Consider the following 19592-nt stretch of genomic DNA (forward strand, 5'->3'; position numbering starts at 1 on the left):
TTTTTCTTTTAATATTTCAGAGAATATCCTTTTGAAATCTATAAAATAGGTAAACCAGAAAATTATAACCCACAATACTTTAATAGAAAATCCATTCAATATATTCTTTTTTATGACCATCACAATTGGGTAGGAGGAGTTTTTGAAATAGCAATATCAGAAAAGTGTAGACGGAGATGATACTTATAACTTGCAATAATTATGGGGTGGTGGAGATTAATCTGTTGGAATAGCTGTGGTGAAAAGTTGTGCTTTAGCAAGGGGTGTGCGATAGAGCTACACTGGCTTGCCACCCATGTTCCAATAAGGCAAAAAGGTCATGTTAAACTTACATATGTGTAACCTGGAAATAAATTTAATATGTGCTTAAGCAATTATGCTTCATAATTCATTTTTGGTAGAGTCTGGATATTAACACCTATCACTTTTATGTTTAAACATGGAATCAATTTGGGAAAGACCTCATGCTGGCTATGTACATGTCAGCAGTAGTTAGTTAGCAAGTAATATCTTCTCATTAGCAACGTGTATACAAGACTTTCCTCTCTCCTGCCCTTTAGGAAAGTGTCTAATAAATGACTGAAAATGCCTCCTTAGGCAAGCTTGTCACTAAGTGTATTATGTGTGTTGTATACTGTCCTCGTTATATTAGTTTTTTTCTGATGCATATTAATATTTGGGATTCCTTGTTTGTGCAACAGCTGTCTTTTTTTGAAAAGCCATCACTGTTTAGCAAGGTGTAAGTGATTACGTTTTGCTGCAGAAAGATAGGTAATGAAGTGTTAATTGCCATCTCTTTCAGAAAAGTAGTCTGTAGAATTTCATGTTCTTTCCATGATTAAAATTCAGCTTAATCTACTCTGCTTATAACAGTTCATTGAAAAATCATCATATCAAGTAATTGGTAGGGAGAAAATGAAAAGGGAGGGACAGCATGCCAGCAAGTATCTATTGGATTTTTAATCTCAAATATTTCTTATAGCAAGTGAACAAAGTGGTTACATGGCTGTAAGTTATCGGTGCATGTAGTAGGGTTAAGTACTGCTGGTTAGCAAACTCGAGAAATATATTCTGGTGACTGCTGTTTGGAACTGAAATATAGATTGGCATTTTTCTTAAGTGGCACAACTCTTACCACAGAACCACTTGCCTGACCAGGCTAATCTAATAAATGAGAGATGATGTTCAGAGCTAAGGCAAGAACTAAGATACCTTTCTTCATGTGGTCACTTCATTAAGCTTTGTGGTGGTGGTGCCTGTGACTACAGCTGTGTCATCTTTGTTATACAGATCTCTTGGGATTCCATAGTGTTTCTTTTATTATGCTTACGATCTAGAGGAAATGTGATGCTTTACTTTCAGCTGCTTAGCGATGACTTAAGTTTTCAAAGCGATTGCAACTTGAAAACAAAAACACTGTATTTGAGATGGTGTGCTGTATGAGTATATGCATATTTAATATCCAGAAATTAGCTAAAACAAGTAAGGTAACTTCAGTGTGTATATGCTATTCTGTAGGATTTAATTGATCCTTCTTGAAATATGCCTCTAATTACTTCACTTCTGTTTTGATTTTATTAAATATTGTAATTCATTAGCGGAAAACATTCACATCTGTGCTGAAGTAAAACTATTGTGAAATAAAATGTAAGGTTTTGAAAGAGGAAGCAATCCAATGTAATGGTAGTGAAAAAATATTTATTAATTTTTCTCTCTTGCTATGTTCACCAGTAGTGCTCATTACAAAATGTGATAATTGCTGTTGGGTACTACTCACATTCAATACTTTTTAAAGACAGGAAATCATGTTGCTAAATAAATATTCATCACACTAATATTCTTGCACTATACATTCTGGAGGGCAGGAACTGTGTCTGTCTGTGTGATATTGTAACACCACCCACAACAGAATCTCAGTGCTGATCAGGGCCTCTGTGTGCTAGCGTATAAATTGACATTGCAGAGCCTGGAAAATCCACTTGTTGAATTCTTGCTATTGAATTTTTTTCTGCTGAATGTGTGTGGGACACATGCTATCAACTGCTGTAGAATCTAATCTTTCCTGTCAAAGGAAAAGATGGTTACGGTTCGAGCCCTACAGTTCTGAAGATAACTTTCTGAGACTGGACCAGATGTAAATGAATGTAGCGCTGTCTTTGGGCTGCTCCACTGATTCTGCTGCTGAGAGTTCAGTGTTCTTATGGATTTTTTACCAGTTATTTCTGTTACTCAGAGCCCTGTGAACAGACAGAAACTGGCAAAAATCATTAGTGAGACAAGGTGGATGAGGTATCGCTTCTCGGCTCTCTATGAGCTGAGGGGTGAAAACATTATCTATTATTGGACCAACTTCTGTTGGTGAGAGAGACAAGCTTTTGAGCTACATGGAGCTCTTCCTCAGGTCTGGGAACTCAGTGTCACAGCAAAATACAAGGTTGAACAGATAGAATATGTGCTAACTGCTCATGCTAAACTAAGGGACCATTCAAGGAGAAGTGGCCCATTAACACCCCTGTAGTCATAGGACAAAAAGGGGGGTTAGTTGGTTATAGATTGTTAGTTGGGGTTATAGATAAGCCATATCTTTGATTTTTAGTGTCTAACAAAGTTATGAATTTAAGCTCCCAGACTCATCTTATGAAAGTGTTGTGCAGGTTTCCTTTGAGGATGTGAACTGAGAGGTCAGATATAGAGTGATGTTTTGGTGAAAAGTGTTCCACCCACAGGATAAGGGGCCACTGCACCTTAAATGATCCCTTAGACTGTGTGCTAACTACTTACGTTAAACTATGTGTTCCACCTTGTATTTAGCTGTGACGCTCTGAGACCATGTGAAAAAAACACCCCGACCAACATAAGTTTTGCTGGCATAAGCGCTTGTGTGCACAGTGCTATGTCGGTGGGAGACGCTCTCCTGCTGACGTAGCTACCGCCGCTCCATTGGAGATGGTTTTATAATGTTGACGGGAGAGCTCTCTCCCATCAGCATAATACAGCTACACGAGCGCTCTTACAGAGGCACAGCCGTATCAGTACAGCTGTGCTGCTGTGAGCTTGTAAGTGTAGATGTAGCCTGAGTACCTTTCCCAGACCTGAGGAGCAGCTCTGTGTAGCTCAAAAGCTTGTTTCTTTGAGGGCAGGTCCACAACAACACTTCAGATGACAAAAATCATGTCAGTCTCACTCTGTTGTTGAATGGCAAAGCATTGAATGGCACCAGAGGCAGGCAATGAAGGCTGTTTGGGGAGGAGGGAAAAAAGGAGAGTTGGTAGAGGGTCACCATAGCATATACTGCAGACTCCTTGTAGTATAATAAATGGAACTGGAAAAAATTTATCATGTTTCAGGAGGGACCTAGTATGAGAGATCACCAGGGGCTCACGAATGCAAGCTGACTGCCTAGCATGTATAATAAAGATTTCTTTCCTATAGTTCTTCCTACCTGCTGCATTCAATTATTGCTAATGAAGTACTTCCCTCATCCCGCCTGCCAACCGCTGCAGCTGGAAGGCTTGGGAGTAGGGTACGGTAACAGACACATCCCTGTTGCAGCAGCCAGGAGGTTGGGCGAGGGATAGAGTAACAGACACTCAAACCCAAGAGGCTTTGCAGTGAGAGGAGGGTGAGGGTGTGTGTGTGTTTGTGCACGTGTGCTCCTTTTCAGTGGAGAGAGAGGGCTGGGGGACTTCAAACATATTGGGTATTTATTAGCTGGTGACTGATTTGAAAGTGCAGTCTAGAGTCAGCACCTTGTAGAAACCCCAGCTCCCACCTCTTTCCTGAGCAGATAAGAGGAGGAGACTGGGCTTCTCAACAGGGCATTTCTCTCAGATAAGGCACCCCCTTCCCACATTTTGTAGTGGCTTCTGGCTAACTGGCTTAGTCTCCTGGATAGTTGGTTTCTATTACATTTTTTAAATAGCTGCAGGTAATCTCAGGTTGGTCAACTGATTAAAAAAAAAACCTTTTAAAGTAACAGGCGCTTAAGATATTGTAATTGTGCTTATAAAACCAAGAAGTAGCTTCAAATAGTTCACTCTTTGGACCCACTCAGTCCTCCTCTTCTCCTCAGAGAAGAGGGAGTAATTGGTGGTGGTTTTTGGTGGTGGTTTTCAAGAAATAGACCCATGTCCACTAGGCAGTTGCCTGAGGTCAGAAGCTAGCCAGTCTGTGCAAACTTCTTTTGGTTACAACCAGTCACCCAAGTTTTAAAATATATTTTTGTGTGTGTGAAAGAATATTCAGTTTTTGTTGTTTATTTACCGTTTATTTTGTTCCTTCAGATATGCCTCTTCATGTGCGGCGTAGCAGTGACCCCGCATTGATTGGCCTCTCGACTTCTGTAAGCGATACTAATTTTTCTTCAGAAGAACCTTCCCGAAAAAACCCCACAAGATGGTCCACAACAGCAGGCTTCCTCAAGCAGAACACCCCTGGGATGCCCAGTAGTCATGACAGAAAGGTACGTTTTTGTGTGTAAGGTTGTGTCTGATATATGAGCAGTATATCTTCATTCCAGAGCCACAATTTTATTATTTTCCCTTAGTTTCAACCTTTATATCCTCTTCATCCAATGGACATGAAATGCCACCAGAATGACCCTTTTCATGGTAGGATGTGCGGTGTTCTTAAGGATATTGTCACTTATATTCACTCATGGCTTGATGTTTGCCATAATTTTCTTTGGAGCTTTGAGTGCTCAGCACTTCTGTAAAGCAGGCCCTAAATGTTGTCAAACATTATCCTTGAATCTGAATGGGCCACCTCTACAATGTGCCTGATTTTCACCAGTCTCCTCTTAAATCCTGATGTTGCTCCGGAATCTCTGTATAACAACAAGAGCACTATAAGCATACCAACCAGCTGTCTAGTTTTAACTTTCTATTGTAGCAAATAAACATTTCTAGTGTTTAATTTCAGAACTGCTACTTGAGTAATACAAAGAAAAAATTGCAAATGTTCTATTCACAGGATAACTTAATTAAAGCTGAAACAGTCAGGTTCACAGTATTTTTTTCCTCCTTCATACTTTCATTTAGAATTCACTATCTCTGTGTGAGCTATGCTGGTAACTAAAGAAACCACCATGAATCTTGTTTCTGTACACAAGTTATTTTTTTAAGCAAAAAAGCTATTTTTTGTTTTGTACAGTCGCCTGTTATCTTTTTCTCTCCCCTAACTGTGACAGTGAAGATGTTTTGTGTTGTCTAACTTTACATTTCTAATGGAAATTAATTACCCAGATAATAAGTTACATTTTCCGTTACTATTGACTGTACTATACAAATTGAAAAGGGATAGAACATCTGAAATCTGATATTTTAGATACGTTTTTTCTTTCTCAAATAGGTGGTTTGGTTAATCTCAGCACCAGATTTCAAATGTTACATTACTAGATTAAATCTTATATAAAATAGCAGAAATGCAGCAGAGTTGGGGCTATGTCCTCTGACTAATACATATGTTTTTTTGCAAAAGAACGCTCCTTTCTCTTGTGGTATTCTTCCAGCTATTTAAAAATAAAAATCCTACCTATAAAAAGGATCTGCAGTGAAGTATCATGCAGTGAGTATAAATGTCTAGAGCCAATTTTTTAAAGGAGCCTCAGTCTGGTTCTGCAATTGACTGTGTGTGCAAATTATAGCATGTAGATGTCTACTTGATCTGCAAGTCAAATCTGATAGTTAAATGTCTAATTTCTGTCACTTGCACCTGTGCTTGATTGTGAACACAACATTAGAAGCCATTTTGAAAAAATTGGCTTTCGATGTTTTAATAAAAAGAACAAAATGGGTTAGAGAATTATCTGTACAAAATGCTAACATCTTCGGTTAATTTATCTGAAATGATAATGAGATTATACTTCATTACTCAAGAAACATGGATATTGAAAAGAGGGCCATACATAGCATGAACAGCCTCCTTGAGTGTCTCAAGCTAGCATTTGGAGGGATTTAAAGAGCAGCCAAGCTTCCACTCCAGCCTCCGTGCATCATTAGCTGTTCAGCATGTACTTACTCTTGATTTTCATGAAAATATTTGAAGTGCACTGAAGCATGGCATCCCTGGAAATAAACATGGTGACCAAGGTGGAAAGGAATTCAATTGATCTAATGTAGTGATGGGAAGCTGGGCACAAGAGAGCATTAAATCAAGAAGATAGGAGAGAATTAGTGTAGGTTAGTACAGCAGATATTGACAATGAATCTTTTCAAATGCTTTTTCTTTACCATCTGCATTAATCTTTTGAGTGAAGCAGATCGCTCAGAGTGTTAGTTTCTGGTAGGTAAGATGTTGCAAAGAATTGAAAGTAAACAGTACAGTCAACTGCTCATGTAAACATTTTGTGCATTTACCTCATTCTGAGTGCAGTTACATTAAAGCTGTTCTGTTCATTCCCTCTGGAGCACCTGGCATTGGCCACTGTCGGAAGACAGGATACTGGGCTTGATGGACCTTTGGTCTGACCCAGTCTGGCCGTTCTTATGTAAATAGATTTATATTTTAGTGTATTCATTGATATCTCTTATTGCCAGTCCAAACATGTTAGTCCACGTTTTTCAGAGAATCCCAGTTATGGCTCTTAAGAATTTCTGATAAGTATTTTTCTGTATCCCTCCCCATTACCAATTTTATAAAATTGTAGCTACAAACATTTATTTCATTTGTGTCAATATAAAATGTGCAAATGTATCAGTTTTGACGTCCTTGTCATCAGATAGCTCTGGAGGACTGATACTGAGCTCTTGCAACATGTAAAACTTCTTGCCTAAGAGATTTTCATAGATACTCTCTGGCCAATAGGAACCTGCCACTTTTTAATATTAAGGTTTCTTCTTTATCCATTCAGATAATGACTAGAGATAAAACTGCCTTGTTCCAAACTGTTTCATTGCATATGTACGGCAAGTACAATTCAAGAAAAGTAGTCAGAACATTTAGTTTTCTGCTTTGTGTATGGGATTAGAGGTAACACCCATCTATCCTGTATGGGCAACTGGCACTCGATAGTGTTTTCACTGCAGTTCCACCTTCTGGCTGTCTTACAGCTACTGTGACATACTTTCTTACTACTCCTGTGCTGCAGCTTGCTGCTCTACTCCCTACAGTGTCTGTGCTTCCGCTGTAGTGTTGCGAGGAAAGCAATGAGAATCCTAAACAGTGGTGTTGGCTACTTAGGTTATACTCCTAAGTATATGAGTGGGTAAGAGGAGAAATGTCTGATAGGCGGAGACTCCATAGAGTTTTGAGGAAAGACCACTTCCAGGACAGCAGGAAACAATATATATCAGGTGGAAAGGTTTATTTCTCATGGGCATAGGGAGGACCCCAGGATAGGGTTTGCATCTTCCTGTGTAGGCAGGATTTGGAACACCAAGACAGCCATAAGGCTCCCAGGGTGAATGGAAGAGAGGAGAAGGCAGTGGGATTGCCACTGTCCCAGCAAGACTACAGGGAGGCAGGATGTGGGGAGACAGCCCCCGGGTAGTAGGAAGTAAAGGGTAGTGGGTTTCTTGGGAAGGGGGAAAGGGGAAAAGAATGAGATGTTCCACAAGGACTGTGGGGGAAAGCAGGCTTACTGCTGTTTTTAGCTACCCCCAATGGCCTGGCTTGGAGGTAGCAGGCAGCCAGGCTCTTTCTTGTACCCAGGAAACAATTACAGGCAGTGGGTCCCAGAATCGGCTGTGGAGGGGGATTCAAAGTTCCTGACAGGAGACCTTTATAGGTTTGAATGAGCTTTGAACTTTAGGATGCTTTGGAAGCAAACCCAGACTGAACCTTTTGGATTCTCCCCTCTCTGTATTCTGTGTGCTTGAGCAATGTTGCATTGCCATGAAGAAACATCACCATGTATTATTGTGATGTCATGGTACACCGTAATGGGGTGGAAAAGGAGGGTTTTGGTGGATTTCTGTTTTTTGTCTTGGCTATCTGGGAAAGCAGCCTGAAATCTGTATTAGTTTTAAAGTGTTCCCAGTTGAGAGGCTCTTTAAATACACTGCTTGGTGAACCCCAGGGCTTCTATTTATTTGAAGATTTATTTCTGGAGAAAGATTATAATGTTGGCAACTCCACTCAGATGAGTAATCCCCACCTATGTGAGTAATCTTATTGAAGTAATTAGAGCGACTCTTCTGAGTGTTTACAGGATAGGGCCCATATTTGTCAACACCTGTATGCACTTTCTCTCCATTCCTTTCACCAACTTATTTTGATTAATTTTGGAATATTTTTTCTTATATGTGGTACATCTACATTCCCAGTAATTAAGGGGGCTCAAGTTAATTCTTTAGGTCTTATTCCCTCAAGTTATTAAATTAAAAGAAAGTTGATAACAAAAACACGTCCCAAATTTTCCCATGTCATTGGTTTGCAAACTGTAATTTTGACTTGTTTCTTTTAGTTCTCCTGACAAAAAATAAAATAATAATTTCACATGCATTTTCTGCCACAGTAAAATATCATATGAAAGTTTGATTTGTGAATAATTGTTACACATTGAATCACAAACTTAAAAAAATAATAAACCACTATCCGAGCCCCATGGCACAAGCCATGAGTTGTGTAGCTTTAGTAATATGTGATCTGAGTTCATGCAAAACAATCAAGTGGGTTTTTCTCCCCCCCCCTCAGATGCCATACCTTGGCTGCCTGTGCCATACACATTACCATACTATATGAACATTGAGTGTAGTATCTTATGTCTAATGCTGATTACAAGGTAATTCAGCCCTTTTCTTCTTAGTGTGCTCAGCAGGTACTTCTTTCATTTGCGCATCTATGACAGTGAGGAATGGGGTGGCATTACTAAATATCAAACCAGCTTTGATTCTGTGTCACTGAAATACTCAAGGTTTGTCTGGTAACCTCACCTGCTTAATACAAAGGTATGGCATGGACATTTGGTTTCTAAAGACAGTACCCTAATGTGATTTTCTGGAGTTGAATTGTATATCATTGCATTAAGGATCAACACTGCTGCCATAACCCAGAGAAGTGAAACTGTATACTTAGAAGAAAGAGAGATCAAGAGCGGGCAGGGAAAGGGAAAAATGAATGTGTACTGACTTGCTTGTTTTTTCACATTAATCTACCTGAAGCAAAGCAAATGACATGCAGGGATGGATCAATAACAGCAAACACACAGCTGAGTTTACTTGGTGCGCAAGTTTTTTTCTCAAAAAGAACAGGAGTACTTGTGGCACCTTAGAGACTAACAAATTTATTTGAGCATAAGCTTTCGTGGGCTACAGCCCACTTCTCCAGATGCATAGAATGGAACATATAGTAAGGAGATATATATACATACAGAGCATGAAAAGGTGGAAGTAGCCATATCAACGCTAAGAGGCTAATTAATTAAGATGAGCAATTATCAGCAGGAGAAAAAAAAACTTTTGTAGTGATAATCAAGATGGCCCATTTCAGACAGTTGACAAGAGGTGTGAGGATACTTAACATGGGGAAATAGATTCATGGGAATGGCTGAGTCATTACACAGATTGAATCTATTTCCCCATGTTAAGTATCCTCACACTCCAGCGCCCCAGGAGTGGCGTGAACATGCCACGGAATATAGGGCACCGCCGGTTCCCCCCACCCACAGTTCCTTCTTGCCTCCAGTGACAGCCTTGGAACTGTTGCTGCTTCTGTTAGTGCTGTAGCTGTTCGTTTGTATGAACGAGTTATCTTCTGTATTATACTGTATATAGTTTTCAGTTAGTATTTATAAATTCCTTAGCTATAGTTAGAGACTTTGTAGGTCCCAAATGGGACTTTGTCTCGGGACGTAGCATGCCCCAATCCCCAGCCCTATGATCGTTGCAAGAGGCCCATGCCTGTTAGTGATTCACACAGAAGCTGTCTGCATTGCTTGGGTGAAGGACATATTAGTGAGAAGTGCAAAATTTGCAAGTCCTTCAAGCCAAGAACTAAGAAGGAGCGCAATATTCATTTAAGAGTGCTCCTTATGGAGTCGGCCCTCACCCCAGCACCGGAGCAGCGCTCCGGCTCGGCGCCAAGTACCGTGACCTCAGTGCGCAACGCCCCAGCGGGACCAGCCACTAGCTGGCACCGGTTCCCGTCCATGGCTCTGACCAAGAAGGCGGGACGAGGCCCGTCTCCAACCTCCCGCAAGGAAATGGATAAGTCTGGGTGTGAGCAAAGTCCCATGCTGGGAAATTCTTCACCCACGTCAGGATCTCGGGCTCAAGCTCCGGGGGAGCGATGTAGGCCAACTCGCTCCCCGCCGGCTACCCCGGATAGTGGGAGAGGTCTCCGTCAGCTCTGCATGCCATCCACGCTGGAGGCCTTGCAGGCCGATCATGGGGTAAACCTGCATTTGCACCATTCCCCATCATGGGGGACGTCCCGCCAGCGCTCACCCTCCTGTAGCTGCCATGCATTTGACCGCGATAGGCAATCGCAGCACAGCCCTAATTGGTCCCTGGGCACGGGCAGAGAGGCTCGAGGCACAGCTCACCGGCCACCGGGTGCATACCTTTGGAGGCATGCGCCCCCCCCGGCAGGAGTACCAGTTCTGGTACCTGGTATCTCCGAGACCGCGATACCGCTCCAGGGACCCGACGAGGGATTGATGGTACTATTTCTCGGACTGTCGCTGATCCCCCTAGAAGGGCATCACCGTGTGCGGGCGCTTCCCGGCACTGGTCCTGCTCGGACTCCTGGTCCTGCTCGTTAATTGCGAGATGTAGATCGACGGTTCCAAGCCGTTGTGGATCTTTGCTTTGTGATGGGCATTTTGCTGTCACCTTGTCAGGAGGTGGTGAAATAGCTTAGATCAAATGTACCCAAACAGAACTTAAAATCATAATATAAAATTGTGTGGTTTTCCTCTCTCATACTGTGTAAGAGTCATGAGTTTTCTGTCAAAGCTGCTGCTGCTGTTTTAGTGCAATAAAAATTAAAATCCTATTCTCTGTGGGTGACCTCAGCATTCCTACCTTTCAAAACAAAGCTAAATACATATTTCTCATCTGTTTTTTATTTTGTTTTTCCTTCTTGCTGTGGTGAGGGCCTGCAAAACCCTTTATGAAATCACTGCAGCAAGCTGGGAATGAGAGACATGAAATGAAAAATCCCTGCATAGTGCTCAGATTGATAACGGATGGTGCTATACATTTACTCCTCTCCTATTCTGTTTGCTGAGTGCTGTGCAAACAAACAGACACTATTCTGCTGAGATGAAGCCAAAAGCCAACCAAGACCAGAAGTGTCAACCTGCCCCCATCCCCCACCCCTGCTTCAATAAAATGTTTGCTTTTAAGGTTTTTATTATTTCCCCCCCCTTTTCCTCCCCTTTACCCTTCATATTTGTTAGAGAATCCTTCCACTCATCCCTCCATCCCCAAGAAGATAGAGGAACATTAATAGTCAGGTGCTGGGGAAAAAGGATGAAGATGATGTGGATAAGGTACTGAACTCATTGTCTGAAATCTGCCTTTAGTTCCCATACTTCCCCTGTGAGGTTGGGCAAGTCACGTAATCCCTCTCTACCTCAGTTCCCAATCAGTAGAATGGGGATAATAATCATGAGCCTATAATGAGTGTATTTTCTAAGAATGTGTTTGTGCCCTCTCCTTCATGGTTTAGGAAAGGCTGATACTCAAGGTACACGAAAAATGGTCTTTCTTTTTCCTTATGCATTTGTATATAAAGTAAGATGAATGTGTCTCCTCAAAATTGAGTTTCTCTCTGTTTTGAGGGCCATGCTATAGACCTGTTCCCTTACAAAAATCAGAGTTCTGTTTCGTGTTTTGTAAAGTTTGGCTGAACATCTACCTGAAAGAGCTGTCAGTCAGCTGAGCTGGTGAAATTAATGAGAGGTTTGCTGAGTGCACAAACACTACAGAGACCATGTCTCCTCAGGCTTGGCACACGTTTGACATGTTGGCCTCCCTGCTTCTGTACAAGTCTTTAAACAGCCTCCTTCTCAACGTATCTATTCAGTTAGCAGAGAAAGTGTGGAAAGTGTGTGGCTTGACTGAGGAGACAGAATAATGGTTATCCCTTTCTCTCTCATTGTCCCCTGAACAACTTCTTAATGCCTACCAACTATGTTTTTTAAGCCCCCCCCTCCCCCCAATAGTGTCCCAGTTTTTCCATTTTGAAAATGTGGTCATCCTCAAATGAGATTGTGTGCCACCTGCCCTACTCTTCAAACAATAGTACCAATTTTGATGGGTCTGTCCCACAGTCTCCAAGTTAGACCTCTGTAGCACCATGAGTCTTGAATCATGTTGGCACCCATACAGTTCCCTCATGTGATTTCCTATAATTGTTTATTTGTTATTCCCATTCTATTTATTTGTTGTTTCTCTTCCTACCCAAAAAGATGATGCACCAATACACCTAAATAAATAAATGCCAGCAGCCCAGCACTCATGAGCAACTGTACAAAAAGAAATTAACTTGCAAGAGGGGAAAATGGTAAGGAAATAAAACAGTTTTATGCTTGAAAGAAAAGAGGGATTTAAAATAAAAATAAAATGCACTTTGTAATATATAGTGTGAGTCCAATACCCACAAACCTCTGGATAAATATGGGTATAAAAACAAATTCCTGGTGAAAATTGCAGAGTTGTGCACAACTATTTTTTCCTTAATCTGTTTGGTGAAAACCTGTTTTTTGTATGCATAGCTACATACTTTTAGAAACTATTTACAGAGGGCTTGCAGGAAGGATGAAAAATGGCCATCTTATAGTGTCAGAGTGAGCTGTGCAATGGGGGAAAGTGTTGAAAATATAAAAGCCTATGATCTGATCCTGCAATTCTGCCATTGAAGTTCTACTGGAACTGTCATGTGAGAGAGGAATGCACGACTGAACCCCAAAATATCTTAAATTTGCTTATTTTGATATTATCCTACTAAGTTAGGGGCTTCAGATCATTTCAGAGAAAGGGACGGCATGGATATAGAAAATGAAAACAAACTTTTCAGGAGTTTTTTGGCTAAATGAATACGAAACTGCTTAGTGCTGGAGTACGTAGGTACTGCATTTTAAATGTGTGCATCAGATGCAGATCCATTGTTTATGAAAGGTTTCTTAAATATTTGATTCATCTCTTTGGGAGAGAACAGTTTTATCTTGGTTTTTGCTTTATGAAACACAGAGGCAGGAATAAGTCCCAATTTCTGAATTGTAATTGCACTACATCAATTACCATATGCTGTTTTGTTTGTTTTGCACTATCTTTACTGAGATTTTATTGTGAAATTAATGAGTAAAGAGAGAATTGGGAAAGAGAATTTCTTCACAGCCCTGAGAGTCTGAGAAATACAATCTGTAGCATGCTTGATAATTTTTGGTATTGCCTGTGCACATGCAAAGATCATGACATTTTTGGTATTCCTTTGTAAACAAGAGAGATCGGCACAAGTTTGATTGACAGCCTAACAGATTTCAGTTTACTCTGAATTTAATCCATATCCTTCAACACTGAATATCTACAAATAACACCAGCTGCACAGCAAAACCATCCATTCCTTGCATCTCTCCTTAATAATCGCTCTGTGTGTGTGTGTGTGTGTGTGTGAGAGAGAAAGAGAGAGAGAGAGGCCTTGCTTGTCACTCAAAGGTATCGTGAAATATACAAAATTGGAATTGCACAACTTTGGAAATTCATGATCATAAGGCGATTGAAGTTAAATATAGGAATGACTTTTAAATGTGGCTGTCTTCTCATTGCATTAGTATCTAACAATCTATTCTTTATGCATAATAGATTAGTCCCATTCATGGAAATGTAGAGGCAGTCATTTTCTAAAGACTTCAGTAATCAAAATGATTAGTGAGTGGGTCATCCTTCTTGTCTCTTTCACAGGGAATGCAAAAGACCTGTCCCAAGATAGCCTTTATCAATAACTGGAAGTTACCCATGTTCTAGGTTAGCAGCTTCACATGCTCTGGGAGAAGACACTAGGCTACGAAAATTCTTTAACACTGTTTCCTTCTAAAACAAAGATCAACAGTGTCTTGATATTGTGTAACTAGAACTGCTGCCTTGCTAAGCACGTCTTATGGCCATCATCTGTCTGGTCTGTTTTACCTTGCAAGGTCATGTTCTAAAATAATCTTAAACTAGACAGACTGTTAAATTGCATCGTACAATAATACAATAAACTGAACCTACCCAGAGGGGAAAGGAGACTGCCAAGCAATGGTGTCCGTCTCATTTAATATACACAGATGCTCATAACAAGTCACTTGCTCACTGACTGACACAATTAGTTTCCATATTTTCACTGAACTAAAATCTTGAAATTTGGCACACTAGCTCACAGAAAACTGCTGACTAAAGAAATTTGACTTCTCTGTCAGAGATCACCCAAAAGGTCATTCATTGCTTAATGGTCTAACTACACCACTAGATACCTATCAGGGAGCATCCATTTATTAAAAAAAAAAAAATTTTCTGTAGAGTAGCCTTGTTTTGTACAGTGGCTTTGTTCTGGAGAAGTGAAGGTCATTTGAAATCAACAGTTGTTTTCATACCTGCTTAATGGAAAATGGAATGATGGTGTTGTACCAAACCTCAAACATTGTGAAAACTAGTAAACAGGTTATACTAATATCATAAGAACATGTTACTCCTTGTCCTGGGGAAAGATGAGGTTGCATTCCGTATACAGAAATTTTATTGTTAACACGATTTAGAATCATACAAGACCAAACATGCCTCAGTGCAACACATACTCCTGGGGGAATTCTGTGCCAAAAAATGAAAAATTCTGCACACAATATTTTAAAATTCTGCATATTTTATTTGTCAAAGTAACACAATATAATCACTCCAGTTTCAATTATTTTGGTAATTAATTTCAAAATACCTGTCACTAGTCCTTCTGAGCCTCAGTCTGTAACACCCGCCCCAAAAGCCCTGTGTGCCCTGCTCTGTCCGTGCCATGCCTCCTCACCTGGCCCCACTGTAAGGAACACAGCCTCTTCGGCCTCACTGGCTGCCGACTGGCTGCCAATCTCTTCTGGCACCACAGCAGCTCCTGGTGGGTGAAAGGTGTAACTGCAGCCCCTCTCCAGCAGAATCTATATTCTGTAGAGGAGGAAAAAAATCGGGGAGAGGAGCATAAATTCTGTGCATGTACAGAATTCCACCAGGAGTAAACATAAAACTGTCCAGGAGCTAGTATGCTCTCTCTCAGATGGCCTAGTGTAATGTGGAATTAATATTTGTATAATCATCTATCCATTAAACATATTTGTAGAAACCTTTCTGTTTAAAATCTGGTAAGTAAGACTGGTGGCCTCAGATGACCTTCACTTGACCAAATAGGAGGCCTCATGCCCAACATGACCACTTCATAGAATAAATAAATACGTGTTTTTTAAACCATTCTTACCTCTAATGTGCTTTGAGGACACTTGAATTATTCATATCTGAAAATTGATGACTTCTGATGGAAAGATCAAATCTGGGATGTTTTGTATTCCAGTGGTTCAGAATGAATGGGTGTAACAAATTACAAGATTCCAGATCAATGGTAAAATGGCATTTGTTAGTGGCCTGTCACAAACATATATCGGTTATAGATTAATATTCTATTAACCCATTCATTTTATATTTATATATCTGTCTATATATAATTGTTGTTATTTAAGTTATTATATAAGAGAGTGAATACAATGTTAAGAAATGTTCACATGGGACTAGAAGTTTATACATTTTATGTATATTGTCTGTGGATAAATTCCACAGTATGGGGCTGATTTTGCTGTCTCACTGGTTAACCTGCTGATCCCAGTGGCCCCGCGACGCCCAGCTGGAGCAGCGCTGCTCGGCCGGGGCGGTCCCAGCCCTGCTGGCTGACCAGCCCTTTAACCAGTTAACCGCTTAAATGATTAAAAAATATTTAGTTAAATGGTTAACTTTTTCAACGGTATTTACATCCCTATGTTGAGTAGTGCCATACTCTGCAAGTAATCCCATTGAAATCAATGAGTCTGTTTGGGAGTTATGTGGAGCTCAATGCAAGTGTGGGTGGCAGACTCGATTTTTATATATGATAAAATTAAATATACAATAGTTAGTATTTTAAAATGCATAATGCTCATGCTCGGGAGAAGATGATATGATTAGAGCAGAAGACTGGGAATCGAGATCTGGGCTCCAGGCTTCAGCTACATTACACTCTATGATCTTGGGCAAATAAATTAATACCTCTGTGCCTAGCTTTCCCATTGTCACAGGCATTGTGAGGCTTAGTTCTTGAATGTGTATGATACACTTTAAGATTCACTCATGGCAAAGGGAGTATAAAATTGCAGAACATAATTTTGCAACTAGATGTATGTGTGTGGGTTTTCATGCATTATGCTCAGATTACACCGTATCATCAGTTGAATAGCATGCCAGCTTCCTGTTACCTCATCTTCACCTATGCCACAGATCACATTTTGCTGCTGTTTACTTGGAATTCACATTATGGTGTTTTTTTGCCAGCAATCTAGTTGGCAAAAGTATACATTTTCCTAGTTTGAATTCAGTATTTCCTTCTCTCAACCCGCTCCACCCTTATAGCCCTGATCTAAAATGGCAGACATAATTTTCTTTTTATAAACTGTCAGCTTTACAAATGGATGCCTGTAGTGCTGCAGATGAGCAATATGAAGTACATTTTTCAAAGTTCTGCTTTTAGTATGTGTGTACGCTTTATTGCAGTATTGCTTTGCTCCAAATGAGAAGCATTGCTCTTCTTTAAATTCAAAGCTCCTGCATGTGCAACAAGCCATATGATGTTGCTGTAACTATTTTCTGAGCAACCAGCGTAGAGAAATAAAAATCACTGTTCCAGAAATGTACAAACAATGAAGTACCAAGAGTGTATAATAGAAGTTTAAGCAAAATAAGTTATTGACTGAAACAAAGTCCTTTGGGGTAGGGTCAGTAGATGAGAGTGGATGGCTTGTTGCAGAAATGGTTATGGTGGGAACATCAGTAAGAGTGTGCAACTTGGGAACAAGGAATCTTTTTACAGAGAATTTCATCTGAGATTATTTTGATCCATTTCATTGTTGTTATATTCCTATCCCACAGAAACAGTAAAAATTGAAAGCATGCTCCTGTCATATCAATTTTACATCAGACATATGGGAAGCAAGAAACACTTGGCAATTCATATGTTGAGAGTGGCCCAGTAGCAACTGAAGTAACAGGCATGCAAGTTTCATATTGCAGGATTCAGGATATCTGTTGTTGGGATAGGGTGACTTAGTAAGTTTAACAGTGTTACAACTATAGGTTTAAACCACAAGCTGGTTGATGCACTGACAGCTAGTAATTAAAGCATTGCTGTACAGAGGTCACGCTAATGCATCATTTTAGCAACACTTTCTAGAGGGTCTCTCTAGTGACAAGCTCATTGTCAGTTGTAAATCGTCTGAAATTGAAAATACAGCAAAATCAGTGTACTATTTTTTTCCAGCTCAGAAAAAATTCAGTGGGGAATCCATAGTAAAGTAAACCCCTTAAGTTGCTAGCGTATGCATTTTAATTTGAAATGCAATAAAATATGCTACTGTTAAGTGTTGCTGTAATGTTGTGACCTAACAACTCTAGCGTTATACTGATCAGGTCTCATTACAAATATTATAGAACCGTACATGTTGGCAGTCCCTTAAAGCTGTTTGGGGAAATTCTTCTTAAAAATTAGAACATTTAATTATAACCGATGATCCATGTCAGTAGTAGTCTCGTGAGGACTCTTAGCTGCAGCTCCAGAAGAACTGAGAGTTTTCTGTATGACCCCGGTGGCTACCTTGTTAAAAATCTTGTTTTTATATGATATTGCAGTTAAAGTGATATGCACCATGTTTGCATGTCCGAGGAAGTTGGCGTGCTAATGCTTTTTTGTTTTGTTTTTAAATGAATGGATGATTATTTTTAAAAAGGTTCCCTGATTGTGTTTGCATATTTTATCTTAGTTTAGAACAGTTATTTTAATTTATTTTTTTCAGTGGCTCCAAATGTGCAAACTGCATCTATCATAATTCTGCTCCCCTTCCTAAAATTTCCTGCTATTGGTTTTGCTCTGATAGTGGGAGTAGTGGTGGAAATATTGCTGTAGATAGGACTCCAGTTGGCCACCAGCAGCAAGTACTCATGTAACCTTGTTCAGAGCAGGACTACATGAGACTTTGGTTAAAATGCCAATGGCTAGCCTTGTCTAGTTCTCACTGTTGCTCTGGCCAATGAAGAACAACCAGTGGTAGCAATGGATGGTGGGAAATTTTAGAAAAAATGTCTATGGTTTGTCTATGCTAGGTTGTTTTCCTAAAATGTCCTATTGTTGGTATCACGTGCTCAGCTCTATTGGTGATCGCAGACATGTGGACGAGGTACACTACTGTGCCATTTTTTACTTGCTCTAAGTAGGTTAACAACATTGTAAAAGTACCAGCAGCTACAGGAACCTGGTGATCTTTAGCATTCCTATTTTTGCTTCCACCAGTGCAGCTGTGGCACTGTGTTGGGAAATATAGCCTTGTATAGAGGAACTTAGCTTCTTGTGGGAGAAGCAGCTTACTTTGAAATGGTCCAGAGTATTAATGTTTGATGATTACTTTTAGCAGAAAAGAATGAACACACACACACATACCCCCTATGCATACATATGTACATACGTCTATGTCTCTCATGTCTTGGTGCATACTCCGTGCAAATCCACTGATGTTAGTTTACATCTGGTGCTGTCACCTAACATTCCTGACTTAATGGATTGAGACATTACTATGAAAATGTAATTATAAGCAAAAGCGATTGTCTTGAATAACATCTAGTTAAATTCAGAGTCTAGGCTTTGGTGCTCAGCTGAAGTTGGAATACAGGCCTTGATAGTGTTGTTGGTTTTTTTTTTCTTTTGCTCTCACAAAGAGCTTTTACTTTTTGTACATGATTAATGGGGAAGGAGTTGTGTAGAATGGATAAAACTCTTGTTTAAAAGGCTGTGTTGAAAACAGTGTAAATATAGATCAATAATAATAGAATTATATATGAAGAATAAAAACACAAAAAGCATCTCGTACATAAGAGGCAGGGATGTCTGTTCACTCAGACTAGCTGAAGGTCTGTTATATGACAAGGACTGATCAATGAGTCATAGACCAATTATGGTTTTTCTTCATGTCAAATCATATTTCTCTTATTTCCTCATCCAGATTGTGATTTTGTTGTACTTTTCTACCACCTAAAATTATTAAAATTGGTTTTCTTGACTCACAGTAATTGCACTGACCATTTCACTGAAAGAAGGAAATAAAATGAGAAAATCCACAGAGAGAATTCCATTCATTAAACACTGCTTGCTGCCTTCTATAGCGCTGCTAAAGAAACTTGTCTTCAGTAGAGTTTTACAAGTAAACTAACAGACTTTCTGTTTTAAAAAAGAGAGAGAGAATCTTCACCATCTGTTTTTGCCAGCATAGTCCTCAGTATGCCACTTTGAAAAACCTGAGTCATTTTTGGCGATTTATGACTGATCTATGCCCGGGCAAATCAGTGTAGTAGAAAATTTTATTTGAATGGTCATTCAGACAGGAATTTTGTTACAAGGAT

At 39.9% G+C, this 19592-nt stretch overlaps 1 protein-coding gene across 1 annotated transcript in view; it reads left to right on the top strand.

Annotated features, from left to right (window-relative positions):
- The window catches only part of PARD3 (par-3 family cell polarity regulator), a 386953-nt gene that overhangs the window by 34581 nt on the left and 332780 nt on the right, over positions 1–19592 (top strand). The window contains exon 2 of the mRNA XM_029911630.1: positions 4284–4462. Within this exon, the coding sequence (XP_029767490.1) occupies positions 4286–4462 (177 nt within the window). The 5' untranslated portion in view covers positions 4284–4285. The remainder of the gene's footprint in view (positions 1–4283; positions 4463–19592) is intronic.

The sequence above is a fragment of the Terrapene carolina genome, unplaced genomic scaffold, assembly GCF_002925995.2.
Source record: "Terrapene carolina triunguis isolate 2854851 unplaced genomic scaffold, T_m_triunguis-2.0 Scaffold111, whole genome shotgun sequence".
In the NCBI taxonomy this organism is placed as follows: Eukaryota; Metazoa; Chordata; order Testudines; family Emydidae; genus Terrapene; species Terrapene triunguis.